At 31.3% G+C, this 20393-nt stretch overlaps 2 protein-coding genes across 5 annotated transcripts in view; one reads left to right on the top strand and one right to left on the bottom strand.

Annotated features, from left to right (window-relative positions):
• The window catches only part of LOC123265779 (uridine phosphorylase 1), a 75185-nt gene that overhangs the window by 51443 nt on the left and 3349 nt on the right, over window positions 1-20393 (top strand). The window contains exons 1-4 of one of the 3 annotated variants that reach the window (XM_044729678.1): window positions 5730-6069; window positions 7901-8024; window positions 17583-17744; window positions 18970-19155. In XM_044729678.1, the coding sequence (XP_044585613.1) occupies window positions 5930-6069; window positions 7901-8024; window positions 17583-17744; window positions 18970-19155 (612 nt within the window). In that variant the 5' untranslated portion in view covers window positions 5730-5929. Of the gene's footprint in view, window positions 1-5729; window positions 6070-7900; window positions 8025-17582; window positions 17745-18969; window positions 19156-20393 lie in introns of those variants that run through there. The other 2 variants (XM_044729679.1, XM_044729681.1) reach the window with 2 other exon arrangements.
• On the bottom strand, window positions 9175-10876 carry LOC123265787. Of its 2 annotated transcripts, none has more exons than XM_044729705.1 (4): window positions 10509-10876; window positions 10341-10425; window positions 9982-10237; window positions 9175-9874 (listed from the first exon to the last, which is right to left on the bottom strand). In XM_044729705.1, exons 3-4 carry the CDS (start codon window positions 10025-10027, stop codon window positions 9183-9185), a joined length of 738 nt encoding a protein of 245 aa, XP_044585640.1. In that variant the 5' UTR covers window positions 10028-10237; window positions 10341-10425; window positions 10509-10876; the 3' UTR covers window positions 9175-9182. The 2 variants fall into 2 exon arrangements, with proteins under 2 accessions (XP_044585640.1, XP_044585641.1); XM_044729706.1 differs by having other exon boundaries at window positions 9175-9303; window positions 9382-9874; window positions 9982-10425.

The raw sequence follows: 20393 nt of genomic DNA on the forward strand, positions 1-20393 counted from the left end.
GGCCTTCCGGACATCTGTTCCTCTGGGCCTTTACAGATGACTTGCGCTTCTTTTTTAAGGATGCTCTTGATGGTCTTCAGCAAAGCTTGTCCTTTGTCTGCGGTCTTTCTGGAAAGCGTAATGAGCATATTCCCATCATTCGTCTTTTGAACCTTGTCAACGACGTCACGGGTCTGATCTGGTGGGACATCTTTTTTAATCCGACGCAGTATCTCGGCATATTTTGCCTTCTCAACGGGTCGAATAATTAAGGCATCTGGTTTGGTGAATTTTCGCGGTTTTTCCCGCTTAGGCTCCGGCCGAGATTTGTTCACCGGTTGTTTTGGTAACCGCTCTCTCGCTTGCTCCTTCTTCTCCTTCTTGGATTGGACCTTCTGCCATTCAGTCACCTCTTTTTTTCCGGCGTTCTTCACTGCCGTGTTTTTCGGAGGGCTTGGTTTCAGGTCCTTTTTCTTCACAACTTGGCAGATCGTTGGGTCGGGAGAAGATCGATCTTTTCTCTTAGTTGACTTGCTGCTAGTTCTGATTCTGTCTTCCGCGACTGATTCACCGTCACCTTCGGCTCCAGTGTCCATTGCTTCTTCATTCACGATAGTTGCTTGAATGCTTCTCTCCGGTGTAGTGCGAGAAGTGCGTCGTACTGTTAAACACCATTCTTCATCAAGTTTCTTGAATCTCTGGAGGGCATTGGCTACGCTGGTCGTCTTGGTCTTAATCTCCTTGTGGATATTGACCTTAGATTGGATGAAGTCATTTAGCTCACTGGTCAGCTTTTCAAGGCGTTCAAACGCTTGCGACCGCTTCATTTCAGCGCTTGCTTCAATCGCTGCTTGTTGGGCATGAGGCCCGTTTTCACTATTGTTGTTTTCCTGAATTTTACTCATACTTTTAAATTCACCAGCGCATCGTACGGAGTGGAGCGGGTTGTCATAACTAGGAACGGGTGTACCCTCGGAGATAGTACTCCTACCCCAGTTCCCTGAGGCCTAGCCGACACTTAGCCAGCCCCGGAATACACGGACGGACTAGACTCGCTCGGAGCGGTGAAGATTCCGATCTCTAACACTCACTGCGTACTTCCTGATCAAGGCCCGAAGTGGCTGGCTCCTGATCCACTGCTGCAACTTACACCTCGGCAGAGCAAGCTCACATCAGCCCTGGCCTGCATCGTCGGAAACTACGACACGAGGTTCCGGTCACTCCCAGTGGGTCACAGCAGGGAACGATCGTCTTGTTAGGTCAGTTAGTGCGACCAACCCATTAAAGGGGAGTTTTGTCCACGGGAGCGTATTTTGTTTGGTTATTTTACTTGGCTCCTACCCGCTGTACCTCATCAACTAAGAGATTAAGTGTCATCCAAGGACAGCGAGCGTTCTCCCATCCGCTCGGGGAGACGCGCCCGGTAGCAGTATCTCTTCTGCCCCGAGTGTCTGTATGTATGTGTGTGTGTGTGTGTGTGTGTGTGTGTGTGTGTGTGTGTGTGTGTGTGTGTGTGTGTGTGTGTGTGTGTGTGTGTGTGTGTGTGTGTGTGTGTGTGTGTGTGTGTGTGTGTAAGTATCTAAACTTCCTATAACTTTTGAACGGTTTGACCGATTTTATCACGGTTGGTGCCATTCGAAAGGGCTTGGCCGAACTTAGATTTTGAATATAATTTGGACCGATTCGGACCGATGGATTTCGAAAAATCTAAAAAAAACTGTAAAAAAAAAATTTTTCAAAAGTGGTTTTTTTGAAATAACTTTTAAACGTCTTTATCGATCAAAAACTAATCAGCTCTTAACCTTGAAAAACCACGTCGATTGTCGCTAATCCGGTCAAAATCGGTTGATTCGTTCGAGAGATATTGTGCAGGAAAGAAAACCCAAAAAAGTGTTTTTTCGGAATTACTTCGAAATTTCTTGTTTGATCAATTCAAACTTAAAAATTTTTTACAAGGCTTAAAAAACTGCGTCGAGTGCCGCCAATCGCGTGAAAATCGGTTCATTCATTCAAAAGTAATTGCGGTTTGAAAACTCAAAAAATAGTGTTTTATCAACCTGCTATCAAACTTTTGAGCTTGAAAAGCTCAAAAGCATAGAAAATCTATCTTTTTGAGCTCTGAGAGCTCAAAACAACATATAAATTGTATTTTTGAGCTCGAAGAGCTCAAAAACGTCGTAAATGCAATTTTAAGCGCCTAGGTATGGTATTAGCGGGAAGTTGCAGTCATGGCCTTCAGGGTCAACCGTTTTCCTAATTTTTTTAATTGTTTTTGAAGTAAATAAAATTAGTGATGATTATTTTTCCCATTTTTGATTATTGTTGTGCAGCGTTTACTAATATGTCGAAAAAGTTGCTATTTAGGTTGCAAAGAAAAATGAATTCTTGTGAGAGATTTATTTTCAAATTATCCAGATACGAGCATATAACCACGTATTATAATAAATTAAGATGGCTAAAATTGAGTAAGAGTAGAGATTACTTCATAGCATGTTTATTTTTCGAAGAAATTCGGTTAAATTATCGACAGCTGTTTGGCCCAGGGTTCGAGTATCTAAAAGTTTCAATGTGTAGAGATGATACTAGTCAAGATTACTTGCATTTACCTAGAGTAAACAGTAACATGTACGAACAATCTTTTATAATCCATGGCATACGTGTATGGAACTCGCTGCCTCCTGGACTGACAACTGTGGATAGTCTTCCTGAATTTCAAAATGCCTCTTTTGCAGTTTTTCTCGCAAATGACAATTAAAATTATTAGACTATTTATTTATTCAACTATAATCTCTGTTCAAAGTGTTCATTGATTAACTGCTGTACTGATCAATTAGAATTTATTACTTATTTTTATAAAACTTAAAAACTTTACTTTGTTATTAATCTAAAACTATTATTGTAATTATATTATAATGCTGTATATTCCTGTTAAATGTATTGCTTATTGATGGCCTTGAGAAAATTTCGGCTCTAAGGTCAAATAAATATGTTCAGCTATCAACTATCAACTATCAACTAAATAACAAGAATTCGCAGTTACCAGAAATTTCCAATTTTTTCGGTAATTTTTGACCAGTTTCGATTAAATCAAGTGAAAACTAGTATCAACATGAAAAGAAAGAGTTCTTTTAATGAGATGCCAGTTTATAGATCTCCTGATCAAATTTTTTTTTTTTAATTATAGTTCTCACGCAATTTTAAGGAATAGCATGAAAAAAAATGTTTTAATTTTTTTGCATTCTCTTTCTTGGTCTAGAGACAAAAAAAATTTATTGAACTAAACAATCTCGTAGATCTGATATCTTTTTTATCTATCGCCAATTTCGTTTAAGTAAAGTTTCTTCACGTCAATTTCTCGTCAATTATCCGACTTTGAATAAAAAAAATCTTCGATTTTCTTAGCGGGAAGTTAAAAAAATCGTTGTATCCTCAAATAGTGGTATCTGAATAATCATTAGCCTCACATAAAATTAAAAATTAGTCTTAAAAATTGAAATGAATTATCCACAAGATTCATTCTTGACTTTAAATGCAAAAAAATTTTTCTCGACCCTCAATATTGATTTAACGAACGTCGAAAAAAGTGAGACGTCAAAATGTTGGCAAATTAAGTGCATCTTTACTCATATATGATTTCCATATGTAAGATGGAATATATTCATATTTACAAATATAAATAATGCTGTAAAGCAGGAAAGAATAGGAGTTACGGTAATTATTACGTGAAGCGTTCCACATTCACGTAACAGGATATTGGTAGGAAAGGATTGAGAAAGGAATGTGAAGAGGATCATCTTAATGTGAGTTTATAGAATATGCGAGAAAAAATTATTAGATAGCTCGGACTGGGATTCGAGCCCAGAACCTTCCGAAGACATGTCGGCTACTCTACCATTTGAGCTATCCGGTCTATACTAAATTTCCTTTCGCTTATTCTATATACATTAAGCCACACCGTTCATCTTACGGCAATCATTTTTACAAATATAAATAATGCTGTGAAGCAGGAAAGAATAGGAGTTACGGTAATTATTACGTGAAGTGTTCAGATTCAGGTAACAAGATATTGGTAGAGCCTTTGGCGCGTAACCAAACGATCCGGGTTCGAGTCCCGGTCTGGGCTGTCCGAATTATTTTGTCGGTTACCGAAAATTCTTACTGAGTAAGGTCCCCCCTCTCCCTTTATCCTTTATTTCCCCAATTCCCAAATTTGTCTTTAATGACAAATTTAGCTATGAATTATGAATATATTTATATAATTCTTTTTCTTATACCCAATTATATAATTGTTACGTAATTCATATGTATACATGGATGGAGATACAAAAGTTTTAAAAACTATTTACTGGCCAACATATCCTTAATGGTCCTGTGGATTTTTAGATCGATTTATCGAATAATTTTTCCGGATCGATTGAAAAAAGTCTCATGAAGAATTGAAGAAATAAGATTTGCTCCTTAAACATTGTCCAACGCTTGCTTTAAAAAAGACTAAACGAAAATTTTTCGTACAAGTTTCTTAAGAAAAATCTAAAAAAAAATCGTAGTTTTGAAAAAATAATTTATTGATGCATAATGACGTTAAAAATTACTTTAGAAATATTTTAGAACAGAAAAAATTTTTTTTTCTTAAATAACGAAAAATGACGTTGCGATATATTTTTAAACATTTTATAAGTTTTTAAGAGAACAAAATTTTCTTTATGAAATTTTGGGGTACCTCATTTTGTCCTTCCCCCTACCTGTATCTGTGATATTCAATATTTTATCTATAAGACCATAACGTGGCATTCCTATGAAAAATATACTTTTATCTACCATATATTGTTTATTTAAGAATAAAAATGAATTAGAGCATATGTAAACATAAAAGTAATAAGCTATTGATCAATTATGCTTTAATTTATTCTAATTTTCATATTTTGCATTTTTCATTCGAAATTTAAATGTCAAGTATTTAAAGTAAAACGACTCATTATTTTCTATTTTAATCTTCCGGTAATCCATTCATATAAATTCTTTTTCGAAACTATTCTAGACTTTTTATTTAATATTAGTCAGTAAACCTTTGTATGGTTATAATTATAAGTTATAATTTATAATAAACGTTGCTTTCTATTTTATCTGCTTAAATATTGTACATAGAATCCAATGTATAATGTTATTTATAAAGTTAATCGTAACATGTTTCATAATAGCACCATAGTTTCTGTCACCTAGAATCTAGCTAAGTGTGTAAATATACGTACACACAATAAACATAATAAATAAAATTTTTCGTGACACTAGGAAAGTTATAAACTTTTCTAAGCACCAGCGACTATAAGGAGTATAAATTTCCAAGCGAGTCAAAAAGTTGAATCTTGATACAGAAAATGAGCTTTTGTTATTGCATCGCACTATTGAGGCTCTCTCTTCAAATCAGGTTAATTGTTAATTAAAACTAGTCTACATATTGTAATTTATTGCCATGGATGATAAATACATTCTCGGAAGGATTAAAAAAAATATACACATGTACATATATAAATATGTATATATTATTTTAACAATAAATCTAGTAAATTTCTGTAGGTGTAGAATTTTTGAGTGATCGGTAATCGGTGATTGGAATGTCGAACGAAAAAAAGCTCATGCAACTCCGGGGGAAAAAAAAGTCAGTAGTTAAACCAGTGGGGGAAGATAATTACGAAGAAGTGAAGGATCGAAAGAATGGAAAAAGGTGGGGTAACATAAGACTTGCTGTTACAATCGAATCAGTCCATTCGGAGAGCGTCAGTGCATTCAGAATATTAGTTTTGTAGTTTGAGTTATTATACAACCAAAACAAACTTCAAAGTTTTATTCGAATTTCAAACCTAGTGCTTGTGAATATAAGTTATCATAAACTTTGTTATTTTTATGTGAATTTCGTTTTCAATAGAGTAAGCTCTATTATTCACGATCAAAAATGCCGACTTGCACGTGCGAAAATTTGTCTCAAGACGAGATAATAAATCATGTCTGTCAGATGAAAATTATAAGTGACTGTGAGTCTGATTCAAATGAAAATGAATTTGGTGGCTTAAAGAAATTGGAAAGTAGTGTTAGGTATGAATTTGTAATTTTTACTCAGGTGGATAATCAAGTAATACACTCGCATAAAAATTGACTTGATCCAAGAGAACAATTTTTGAACGAAGTAAAATATAATTGAACTGAGAACAATTTTTTTTGCTGAATTCATAATTATTGTAATTTTCAAAAAGATATTTTTGGTTTAAGATTTTTTTCTCTTAAATCGAGTTAATTTTTTTATTATAGTAGAAGAATATTCTATTACTAATACCGATCGTAAAATTTTTTCTTTTAATTGATTAGTTCCGCTCGATCATTAATTTAATTCATAAGAATTTAATTAATTTACTATTAATAGTCAACTCAATTGTCATAGAAAATAGGTAAAATAAAGTAAAATGGCTTTTGTCGTTAAATTAAACGACAATAATAGTCAATAATTCTTTTAAAATTTGTTTTGTTCTTTTATTCATGAAAATGAAAAATTATACATTTTATAAGTCTGCGGACAATTCAATACATACTTTTTTATTACTCAATCTTGTTTTGAATTTTATTTTAATTGTTCAAAATTACTTCCCTAATATTAAGGATGTTAAGAATTCATATGTCTATATTTAAACTGTCTATAAAAAATAAGCCTATATTTCAAAGTTACCGCACCGTGCTCGTAAGTACTTAAGAGATCAAACTGTGTCATAGAAAACACCTTTGAGAAATAAAATATATGTGATGGTATATTTTTTATCATAAAGATCAAAAAATCAATTTTCTCTAGATTTAAATTTTTTAAGACAAAATTGATAAGAAATTAATTTGATTCAAGAGGAAAAATTTTAAACCTCAAAGATTGTTAAGAAGCATTTGATTGTCTTGAATCAAGTTTCTGAATAAAAATTTTTTTCTTGTTTAATAAAATCTCACCCGGTTCAAAAAATTTTCGACTTAATTCAAGACACAATCCAATTTTTCAAATTGACTTTTTTGGTTGAAAATTCTGTTCCTTGAATCCAATTAATTTTTCTACCAGTTTGTGAATTTATCAACAACAAATCTTCAAAGTTCAATTATTAAATCGAACTTCAAATTAAAAAAAAAAAAATGATATCTGCAGTTGTTCGACAAAATTTGTACGAAAAAATTTTTTTTTACTAGCCATAAAATTCTTTTTCCATAAAATTTATTAGAAATAATTTGAAAAAAATAAAAAAAAAATGTTTATACGTTGATTTGGTCATTTTTTCTGATTTTTTGAAGCGTAAAAATGAGATAAAACTGTAACGTCATTCTTTATAAATAATAAACGAAATGTTGTTTTTAGTTTTGAAAAATCTTAGAATTAGTAGTAGTTCAATTGATGCACTGATGAAGAAAACTCTGATTGATTAAAAATAAATATTCTTTCCAAGAAACTAATTGTTAAAAAAATCTGTTATTGTATTTCACGAATTTTGACTTTTTGACTTTAAGAATTTGTTTCTTTATTTAAAATAGCAAAAAAAAAATTGTTTGAAAGAACGAATTTTTTACTTCAATATATTTTGAACTGTACTTCAGACTTTTTAGTTAATTAAGGTATAAAATAAAATTTTTTTGTAGAATTTTTGGTTTATTTAAAAGTGAACTTCTTTTATAAATTTAAATGTAAAATATCTTGAAGCAAGAGTAAAATTTAAAAATAAAAATTTCTCTTGAATCAAGTAATTTATTTTCAGTGTAACAATAAGTGAAATTTTATACAATGAAAGTAAAGGTATCCATTTATTTGTAATAGGATGCAATCTATAGAAATCCATCATAATCGTGCTACCTATGAAATGATGTTATTTTTTAAATTTAAAAATAATTTTTATGTTTACTTAAGGTACAGCGATGGATCAGTACGGCTAAGGAATCCCAACATTGAATTAATGGACCAAGACATTCTTTACCATCTAGCTCTTGGGAGTGGATCTCATGATCTAGTTGAAATGTTTGGTGACATTAAGGTACAATAGTCAGTTATTGAAAGTAATTTTATTAGCATTTAAGATGAATAGAATATGTCAATAATTCATTTCATTAATTGTAATCTGTTTATGATAGATTAAATTCTTTTTATTGCGATAAAGACGTTAGTGTAGTTTTATCTCGCATCAATAAAAAGTGTCCTCGACTTCAATAGTTTAATATATAAACTGCGATAAATTAAAATAATAATGATATAGTATGCAATAACGAGTTTAATGTTATCGTATTAATACTGATTTCACTAATAAGAGATACCGAATATCGAATTAAATATTTAGAATTTCTTATATTTATTTCTTCTTTAAGTCACTGACTTTCTATAAAGAATAATCAGAAATCGAAACGAAAAAGTTGCATTAAAAATTTTTAAATTATTGAAATAAATAAAATTAAGTTCTTTACTTTACTCATTTTTTTACAAGTTTTTATTTTTAGAAAAAGTATAGTATATTACACTACAAGGGCAGAAAGTTTGAGATTCCTGCACTGCGCGCCATGATGCCCGAGGCGAAGCCGAGGGCATCACAGCGCGCAGTTCAGGGCTCTCAAACTTTCTGCGCGTATAGTGTATACTATTTTTCTTGCTACCTGGTCGAAAATACGGAAAAACGACAAGTGTGTACTATAAGATAGATGCCTGCCCCGACATTTGCGGCACGAGCGGAGTGAGTGCTGCTGGTCGGGGGCAGGCATCAAATACATCTATAAATAAAGGTATAGATTTTAATTAAAGATACATTTTAATTAAAGAAATTGTACTTATATTATAATCATGACTATTTATTCGTATCACAATTACAAAGTTCATTTTATAACAGCTGGGGCTACTTTATCAATTGTAGCTTATATAGTAATAATCATTTATTAAAAGTAATTATCGATTAGAATATATTGCATGTATTATAACTAAACAGTAATGTTATAAAATATTGACTATTTATTTGTATTAAAATTACAAAACTTATTTTATAACAGCCAAGGTTACTTTATTTATTATAGTTTATATAGTCATTTTTATAGTAATATAGTAATAGTCATTTTAAAAATTTTTTTTTTAATAATTATCAATTTGAATATTTTGCGTACATTATACCTTAAAAGTAATAATATTATAATGTTAAACCTGTTATAGTAAATTATATATTTTGCTCAGGAAGTTTATCATCAGAAAAATAAAAGTTATTAATTATATTTCCGTGAAATGTACAGTTGTCGTATCGTATGTTTGGATTTTTGCTTGATAACGCTTCTATAGATGCAGACTCTGGTGCCTCAAAATCTGTTAGTTTAGTTTCCGATGTCAGTCGTTTAGTTTCATTTTTATTAGGCGTAGACTTAAATTTTTGTTGACTTGTTACAAAATTAGTTGATGTTGATGCTGATTTTACATTACTATTTGCATTACGTATTTGCTCGACCCTCATTTTTTTCTCTGGAGGTTGATTTTCTTTGTCATGAGAAAAAACCGAGATCGGTGGTTTTTTTAAAAAATGACAAGGTTCAGCTGTTTCAACGTCAGAATTTATGATTATTTTTTCATTGTTTGCCGAGGTAAAGGAAGGTAATAATGATACTGGTTTTTCTGATCCAAATGAGTTGTCAATTGCCGCCAAAGTGTCATCATCTAAGCAAAAGTTATCAAACGAATTATCACAATCGGTTTCTGTTGATATAGATTCATGATTTTGAACTGAACTTCCTGTTTTAGTAGAATTAGTTTCACTTGTAGATGTTTGCGGATTTGTATCTGACGGAAGAGCAACTTTAACTGTATGTGTGATTTTATCAAAGATTTTCTGCCTATTCAGCAAGGAGTTCTCAATATAACCTGTAAATATATAGATATAAACATATTATTTAAAATACTTACAAAACATTTATAATTATAATTTTTTTTAATAAATAAAAGTAATAAAAATTAGTAATAAAAATTACCTTCTGCTATATTAGCTGATTTCCATCCTCCTAATTGTTTCAACATTGTTACATTTGCTCCAGAGTTTGATATCAATGTAGCTGATGTCCTGCGTAAGCAGTGTCCTGTTATGTGTAATTCTATGGATTAGTCAACTTCAAATACTCAGCAATAATTTTTGGGATTTGACCTATTTTATTTCTCCCAATTACTTGTCGGCAGCATTTACCGTTTGAAAATTGCACGAAAAATCTCTCAATCCCAAAATCTGAAGGCCTTAATGAAATATATTTTTTCACTTTTTCATAAAAAAGTTGTCCGACTAAAAATTTACGAGGTAGACCATTCTTTGAATCGTTGATAGGAACGAGGTATTTACCGCCAATTTCTTCAATATCAGCAACTTGAAGTTCTTTTAATTCATCGCATCTGGTAGCTCCACAAATGCCAAAGATTAACACAACCTTAAAATATAAAAATAAAGATAACAATAAATTAATTAATTAAAGAATTAATACAATTTATACAAATTTTTATAAATACATACTTTATTGGCTAAATGAGTGTAGTCCGGTGCATTATTTATGAATGACATAACCTCGTCCCACGTCAAGACAGCAGATTTCTTAGGCTTATGACCTTTGGCGTTATTTTTAACTAGACCCTTTAATTTATAAAACTTACTGATATCAATATTATCTCTGGCATTCAGCGTCGATTTTAACATAGAATTAACACTCCACAAAGTAGACGGACACAATCTTGTGGATAGACTTTTGAATTAAACAATTAAATTATTTTCCTCAGAATCAGATAAAGCACTTTTATTTTTTTGTTTCCATTTTTTGTAAGTATTATAGACTAGCGTATATTTATCAGCAGATTTCTTGGGCAAAGTGTCAGTTTGCACAATCAATTGTGTTTCCGCATCAAAGCATTTGGTGACTTCTTCTTCATCGGTTGACTCGTCAAATAATTGGTCATGCATTTTCTTATTTTTATTATAAAATTTTAATCACAATAATTTTCTGAATAGAATTTACCAATAAACATTAGCATTAACTAATTGTAAACAAATTTTGAGGTTATACGAGTGAGAGTAAAAGTAGAGGTTGTGGATACGTGAGTCGGGTCTTTGTGGTAGTATTGTAGAGGAAATTTCTCATGTATTGAGTGGCAGTACACGCGACTAAGTTTTTACTCCCGCTCTTCTAGATGGCGCGCGTACTGCTTGACCGAGGAATAAAAATGAAGCTTTCTGCTGCGATATCGCAGCAGAAACTACGTATTTTCGACCGAGGTAGTAAGAAAATTTATTTACTGTTAGTTTTGCACGACTCATTATTCAAAGCATTAAAGAAAACTTTCCAAAAAAAATTTTCTTCGCATTTTCTCATTAATTATTTCTATTTGTTCATTCTCAGAACTTAAACAGTTAGCATACCATTGAAGTGATAATTTAATCAAAATTAATTTTGTAATCTTTTGAAATTTGCTTAATCTAATAGAAAAAACAAATAACGTCAAGAATCTATAATACTTTTCCCGGAACGTAATATATATGAATCTTGAAAATACGATAACAAGAAAAAAATTCTATTAATTAAATCATTTTTTACTTCCCACTAAGAAAATCAATGATTGTTGATCAAATCAAACAAGTATATTTTTTTATGCATGTGCGTTATAGTATTAGTGGATGCTCAGTTTATTAGTAGATTTCATAGAAATCTAACTATTGCATTGGTCCTCATGACGAAACTTTTGAAAAATTTTGCTATATTTCGACTCAGTTCGTCAAGCGGATCCAGAGAATGCACATGGTTCAAAAGTTTATATATGTATGTATGTATTTATATATATATATATATATATATATATATATATATATATATATATATATATATATATTATATATAGACACATATATAGTATTACATTATATATAGTATGTATTTATATATATATATATATATATATATATATATATATATATATATATATATATATATATATATATATATATATATATATATATATACTAGCTGACCCGGCAAACGTTGTTTTGCCATGTGAATAATTTCTAGAGAATTTCTAGTGTAGAAAAAAAAATTACTAACTTATTGGAAGTGTATAAGGATGTGGAATATGAGTGAAAAAGGCCTGGAGTGCTATGAACGATGAGGGAATGTTGTTCAAAAATAACAAAACACCAAACATTAATTGTTTTAATTTATTAAAAGTAATAATTATTTATATAATTAATTAATTACATAATATTTATCTCTTAATGCTGCAGTGTGAACAATATTTTTTGTTAGCCCGTCTTTAGCTAATATAAACAAACTTGATGGTTTACCCACTCGAGAGCATGCAACGTATAATTGTCCGTGTGAAAAACATGGTGTGCTCAAATCTAAGCCACAAACAGACATTGTTTGGCCTTGGGATTTATTAATAGTCATTGCAAATGCCAATCTAATCGGAAATTGAATACGCTTAAATTGAATTGGCACATCTGTGGGTATAATAAGTATTCGTGGTATCAATATATTTTCACCTCGAAACTTGCCATTTAAAATGGTGCCTTCGATAACGTTTTTCATTAATTTTTTAATGACTAATCGCGTACCGTTGCATAGCCGTGGCGGGTTCAAATTACGAAGCAAAATAATTATAGATCCAACTTTCAATTGTAAGTTATGTGGTGGCATGCCTGGCAAATCTAGTGAGTTCAAAAACTCTGTTGGAAAATTTACAGCTTCAGTGTCATCGCAAACTATATCAATAGATTTATATGATACCAAGTCCCCTGGCAATAACTGTTGTATCTTCAGATTTAAAATGTCAACGTCCACATTTTTTGCAGCTAACATTGCTCTTTCTGCAAGCCACTCGAGATTTATGTAATTCGTGTGTACATCGGGAAATATTTGTTCAATGAGAGCATCTTGCGAATCAATGATTGTGCAGAAATCATTCGCTAATTTTATGTATCCAGTTTCAGCTATAGTGACTTTTCCATCGCCGATATCTAAGAGTTGTTTTGAGAATGTTTCAGCGGATGGATCTTGAAGCATTTGAACGCGCATATTTACTTTCAGCTGTACTATTTCAACATTACGCCACAATGTCGATGATTTTAAGCAGGCGTTGATTTCACCAGCGTATGTTGAACGTGGAATGATGGGAAGTGTTTGTCTGAAGTCACCTGAAAGGACTAACAGAGTGCCACCAAATAGTTTTTCGTTGTTTTTAATATCTTTCAATGTCCTGTTCAACGCCTCAAGCGAATGTTTGTGTGCCATGGTACATTCATCCCAGATGATAATTTTACACTGTTTCAGCACTGTGGCTATGGACGATTGTTTTTTTATGTTGCACACTGCGTCAGGGTTATTTTGAATATTTAGTGGTAGCTTAAATACTGAATGAGCTGTTCTGCCTCCATTCAATAAAGTTGCCGCAATGCCCGATGATGCAACGGCCAATGCGATGCCATTATTGGATCGTATTTTGGCGAGAATTAGCGAAATGAGGAATGTCTTGCCAGTTCCACCTGGTACATCTAAAAAGAAGAACCCACCTTGTCCTGCTGAAACTGCGAGCATAATGCGGTCGTAAATGGTTCTTTGTTCCTCATTCATTAGTGGGACATTGCGAGTAACAATCGCCGCCATTTCTACAGTGTTGTACTGCATTTCACGATTCATTTCAGTGTTCATTAAATCAGTTGCACCTCGATTTGGCGAATTCATACCGAAATGACTGAGTGGTAAGTTGGCAATGATAATGCAAAGATCCTCAATAGCAATCAATGCTTCATTGTACATATCGTCGCTGAATGTTATCGCTAGATCGTTACACTGTGTACGATGTTGATGCAATATATCATCAGTCATTGAATCTTTGTGATTATCCCACAATATCTCTGCTCGGGCTGGAAAACATGTAGTCAACACTATAGCGAATAGTAGACAAATTTGTATTGCTGTACAGTTCAATGCTGCTTCAGCAAGCATATATTCCCACTGTTTGTCATCTTCTAGCAAGCCGAGTGCAAGGCATGCATCTTTATACGTTGTATACTGTTGCCCATTCACTTTACGTATATCTTGAAATGACAATGGGGCAGTAACATTAACCAACAATAGTCGAAGATAAAAGCACTTAGTCTGTCTTGGATTCACTGTAAATACTCGCCCCAAGGCGTTTGATTTGAATAAATTGGGGCATGCATCAACTGGTGAGCCTTGCTTGCAGGGTATCCATTGTTTTGTTTGAGCCCATGTGAAATAGCGTGGTACTTGTGAATAGAGTAAAGTACGTGCAAAGGCACCAAAATCATCCGCACTCCGAACGATGTCATTTGAAAGCATGAGTTGAATGTTCGAATGGACTTCAGGAACACGTTAAAATCTGGATCTGTGCCGATAAGCAAACCGTTCAATGGTTCCGGTGGTGTTTATACAATTACAGGTAGTTGTCCCTGACGCGCAACACATCCCGGCTGGTTCATTTTTGAATTTCAAAGCATGACAATACGGGCATTCTTTGTCCATAGCACCAATTACTACTTTTGAATGAGCATAATATTCAATATCGGGCTCATACTGGAATGCTAGACGCAGAAATGATGTAGCTACAAAAGCTCGATGTGCCTGTTGGCGTTGTTGGTCATTCGCTCTGCGTCTATTGACAGTAAAACGGTGTGATTGTCGTTGTTCTAATCTCATGACTTCATTGCGTTCAGCTCGTCTATCGTCTGATTGTTCTTGACGCAATTGCGCCATTCTCATATGCGCTCCAGTATTTTCTTCCTGAACTTGTTCTTCGGTTCTTTGGGCTCTTCTATTTCGAATGCTTCTTGATTTATTTGTATCACGGCTCAAATTGGCCCCTTTGCGTTTTGTTGGCATTGTTTACTGTACAATACAAAACACACATGAATAGAACTGATAGAATTATTTAATTATTATCTTTAATTATTATATTAATCATTTATTTTATCTTTGATTACATTAAATATACATGTGAAAATTAGATAGTTTCACGAAAGCAAAAAATTTTATGTTTCTTAATTATATCGAAAATACATATTGTTAGAAATAGTGAAAAAAAAATTCTGTCGAAGTTACCCTGTTTAAAAATATTCATTGAAAAAAATTAAAAAAAATCGCTCTATGTAAATTATATATCTATAGATATATACTGAGAAATTAAAATCAATTGAAATTATTGAAAAAAATTCAAATCTAACGATAGTGAATTTTTTTCAATGAATATTTTTAAACAGGGTAGAGCTTTTATAAGTAAACACAAAAAAAAAATTTCCCAATTGTAATAAAAATCTAACTTTCACCGAATTCGTTTTTCACCATTCCCAACAATATTTTCGTTATAAATAAGAAAGAATAATTTTCGATTTTATAATAAACGTAAAAAATAATTTATACTTACAACTCAATAGCCGTTGTTTGCGGGAACTCGTGACACGTGTTGAGTATTTTAGAGGTTATGTAAGTCACTTAATTAACTGATCGTGCGATTTACACTCAAAATTAATAATTTTATTAGTTATTAATAATTATTTATATTCAATAATATTAGTTATTAATAAATAATTAATAAAGTTACTCGAGAATATATTTGATATGAGAGTTACACTAAGATAGTAAAAATGTTTAACTACTACACTTGAAGCATAAACACTAATAATAGCCGAAAACTGTAGAGGTAGCATCTCTACTCCGTGCTGTTTACAGGGTGAGAAGTGACACCGGTAGACACATGGAGGGGATAACTTACCAAGTGATAATAATTGATGTTATCGAGCGGGATAGAAAATGATAAAATTATGAAAATGACTATTAAAAAGCAAGGGTTGGTGATAAAAAAGTGCAAATTTAGAGTTGTATGTATTTTTTGATGCCACATAATAAAAAAATAAAAAAAAAAAAATTTTATCAAAAAAATAAAAAACAAATTTTTAGGGTGAACACCCCTTATCACTTAGAGGTTAGAAAAATAGATAGTAGCCGATTCTCAAGCTTACTGAATATGCATAAAAAATTTCATGAGAATCGGTCAAGCCGTTTCGGAGGAGTATGGGAACGAACATTGTGACACGAGAATTTTATATATTATTTATATATATATATATATATATATATATATATATATATATATATATATATATATATATATATATATATATATATATATACGATATAATCGGCATTGTCTCTTCTCTAACTTCCGTAATTCTATACGGATCTCAATAAAACGTAACATACTTATTCTGAGGACAATTTCCGAGGTTAAGTTCTAAGATGAGCCAAATCTGTCGATTAGTTTAAAATTGAGAGCAATTCAAAAATTTTCAAAAATCGCAAAAAATTTTCACTTTTACCTTATTTCCGTGCAATAACAATGGAACGCGACATCCTATCAGATTTCTGTACATTGCATTTGAAAGCTTATTTAATAAGCTTCAATTTGTGTACTTATTTATTTCTCCAAATTAAATAGTTTAGGAATAATAGCAATTCAAAAATTTTCAAAATATTTTCAAGATATCTTATCAAAATTCTATAAATGGCATCTGAAAGCTTATTAAATAAGCTTTAATTTGTGTATCTCACTATGTCTAGGCCAAAAATCACCTGCTTTCTCAGACAGATTTAATGAAATTTTATTTTTGCATTCGTTTTGACGTCATTGTTGTTTAATCAAACAGAAATTTATTTTTTTTTTCGTATGCAACCCTAGTAGTATTTTTATTATTCATCATGAAATCTACTTCCATTTCGGCTGCTGAATGGCCTTTTTAGGGTTGCAGTCAAATAGTCAGATTGACAACATTCCGAATTAATAAATTACTAGAACTTAGAAAGTAAATATAAAATATAATTTAAAATAAATAATTTGAAAAATTTTAAAATTCCGAAAAATATAATTTTGAATAAAGAAAAAACTAAAGCTATATTAATAGAATCTTTCAAAGTCACAAAGTCTCAATAAATTAAAAAACATAACAACGAAAATTTTTACGCCAAAATAAATGAACAGACGAACACTCATTTAGCCGAAAAATGTGAATATATAGTTATTTGGATGAGTAATTTTCGACCGAATCATTGTATTATTCATATGGATGAGTATTTGGATGAATATACGTCGGAACGAACTTTTTTCGAAATTAAATTAATTTTAACTCTTGAGGAATATAAGATTTATGTTTACCTATATTCGATAGCTCGGTGTTTTATAATTTACAAAATTGTTTTTCGGCTAGTATTCTATTTAAGTTAATGTATTTCATAAACTCTGAATGTAGCGGAATTCTTAATTTTCTAAAGTTTTGATAATTCGGAATGCTTTCGATCTGACTGGTTGACCGCAACCTGTTTATTAGTGAGTAAAGGAAATACCGCGAAATATTTGAAATAAAAAAAAACTTAAATGAATCCATGATAGAAAATTAATTATAGCTTCAAGATATATTTAACAATCCAATATAACTCTGAATTATAAAAATTTCATTTTTAAAAAAGATAAATGAATACATTTTGATACTGGATTTAAAAAATTAATTTTGTTTTGTTTTTTATTAAATCAGTTTGTATGCATGGGAGGAACACCAAAGCGGATGGAGAATTTCGCCAATTTCATTATGAAAGAAATAGGTCACAAGCTTCCGACTGGTACTACTCTACTGGATATCAGCCAATATTCTTATCGTTACTCTATGTACAAAGTTGGTCCAGTCTTATCAATCAGCGTAAGTATTTCAATTGCCATTGTATATTGACACTTTAAATAATAAAGAAAAGCCGATATCAATTGAAATGATATCTTTACTTTTATGTTTAATTTTTTTTTTTTTTTATTATATCGATACATTCATACTCCCACATGAAATATAATATTAATTCATACAATACCTACTATCATAAAATTTTATAATGCCGTAATGTAAGACGAAGTTTATAATAAACAAATTGAAGAGAATGCTAATAATATTATTGTAAAGGATTGTTTTGCTTATAATATTGGCATATTTCAGAATTGAGAATAATACGTTCTTAAATTTCTTGATTAAATAATTGAAAGTAATCCATATTCAAATTTGACTAATAAATTCCATTGATGCGTATGAATTTCAAATTAACATTTCATTGTTGGTATGAATAAAACAACTCAGATAAAAAAAAAAAAAAAAAAACGATTCACTATATTGCAAAAATTGAAAGCAAATTTACAAAAAATTTCAAATCCAAATTTACTAAAAAAATATCAAGGTACACTGAAGAAAAAAAAATACTTGCCTTAGAAAGAAAATTTTCAATCCAAGAACAAACTAATTTTAAAGAAAACCGGTTGACTTGATTCAAGTACACAGAAAGAAAATTGTACGAAAAATTACGGTGAAAACATCGTAATTTTAGTATAGAACATTGTAGTGCCGGACCAGAACTCAAACATTATAATTTATACGATGCAACATCGTAAATTTCTATCATACAAATTAAATAGAAGTTTAGGTCACCGAAAAAATAATTCTATATCACCGAGGAATCGAACCCGGTGTCCTCTCCGCCATAAGCCCAAGGTTTATCCCCTTACGCTATCAGAGGGAAGATCTAAACTTTCTGTTCAGGCACACAATAAGACCCTCCATAAGTAGTTGGTCATCTTTCGGTGGTGGCGTCGTAAACTACTGGACTCTGTCTCTCTTTTATTAAAACATATAGTATGCGTCCTTATTCACTTGCTCTTACGGAAAAAAAATTACTAAATAACATCGTAATTTTCAATAATTCAAATTGAATTCTGTAGACGGCAGCATCATAAAAATCAAGATACTGAAAGTCTAGTCCTGGATAACGATGTTACCATTGTAATTTTTCATAGGATTTTTTTTCCGTGTATTACTCTTTTTTAAAATCTACTATTATAAGAACAAAAATAGTAATAATAATCAATTGGTACTTTATACTCTTTAGCATGGAATGGGAATACCGTCTGTCGGAATATTGTTGCACGAAGTTATCAAACTCATGTATCATGCAAAAGTTCGTGACCCTATATTCATCAGAATCGGAACATGCGGTGGAATTGGTCTTGAAGGTGGTACTGTTGTTATCAGTGAAGAGGCGGTTGATGGAATGCTCAAACCATACTATGAAGTGGTAAGAAAATATTCTATTGTTTTATCCATTGTTTCATTTTATCGCTTTAATTTATTTTTTCTTATGTCACTATTTTTTCTTTTTAAAAAGTTAAAGTTTTATTAACCATTTATCAAAAATATACTTTAATTTTGAAAACTAATAATAAAGAGCTTTTTCTTTCCACATATTGTGTACTTAGCTACTCGGTTTATAATCAAGTTGAATTTATGTTTGTTATTTCTCTCAAAATTATAAAAAATGTCAAATTTTTGCAGGATTTATTGTAGCGAAAATTTTACTTTCTCAAATGGAGATTTTATTTCTTGACTTAAGCTTGAAATATTATGTACAAAGACATGTCATAACTTAAAATAATTACATAAAGTTTTAATAAGAAATTTAAAAAAGTTTAGTAAATCCAAGTGCGCATGCGTGCTTTAAGCGCTCGTTTCATACATAAATTGATCAAAGTAAAGTTTAAATATACAAAAACTTTTCACTAATAACCTTTTAATGCTATTTTGAACTTAATTAAAATGCTATTTTTAACTTAATTAAAATTACAAAATTGCCTGACTTTGACGTGCTAAAAGTAAAGCACTATCTCAACCGCTTTGGGTTGGAAGAGAAGCAACAAAATTAGCACGTGATCGGTTAGAAATGATCTAATGATTTACTGATTTTGTAGGAAATCATCCAATGATCATTTAGAGATTAATTTTTTATCGCTGAGAGATCATACGGTGATTAATCATTGATCATTACGCGATAAATTAATAATCATGAAGTGAAAAATTAGCAATCCCTCAATGATCAATTAATGAACTCTGAGTGATCAGTTAATGATCATTGAGTGATCAATTTTTTATCACGAGCTGATCGATCATTGATCACTGGCAGGTATCCTATTAATCACAGAAATCAGCGATTGATCACTTCAAGATCACTCAGCGATCAATTTATGAACACTAAATGATCATTCGTGATAGAAAATTGATCACTCAATGATCATTTACTGATCACTCAGAGGTCATTAATTGATCATTGAGTGACTGCTAATTTTTCACTTACCGATTTTTTTTCGGTAGAGGGAACCGATTTTTTTTCGATAGAAGCTACTGGTTTTTTTCGGGAGCCTTTACCGAAAAAATCGGTAGCCTCTACCGAAAAAAAATCGGTAGCTGCTACCGATCGCCAATCGGTAGCCTCTACCAATTATTTTTTTCCGTGTACAGTGATCAATTAGCGATCTCTGA

The sequence above is a fragment of the Cotesia glomerata genome, linkage group LG5, assembly GCF_020080835.1.
Source record: "Cotesia glomerata isolate CgM1 linkage group LG5, MPM_Cglom_v2.3, whole genome shotgun sequence".
Taxonomy (NCBI): Eukaryota; Metazoa; Arthropoda; class Insecta; order Hymenoptera; family Braconidae; genus Cotesia; species Cotesia glomerata.

What these genes read in the sequence shown, in the direction of transcription:
- LOC123265787 (XM_044729705.1), bottom strand. Translation starts at nt 10,027, where the DNA reads ATGTTGAAACAATTAGGAGGATGGAAATCAGCTAATATAGCAGAAG. An exon ending in ATCAGCTAATATAGCAGAAG is followed by an intron (nt 9,875 to 9,981) that starts GTAATTTTTATT and finishes ATATATTTACAG; the next exon opens with GTTATATTGAGAACTCCTTG.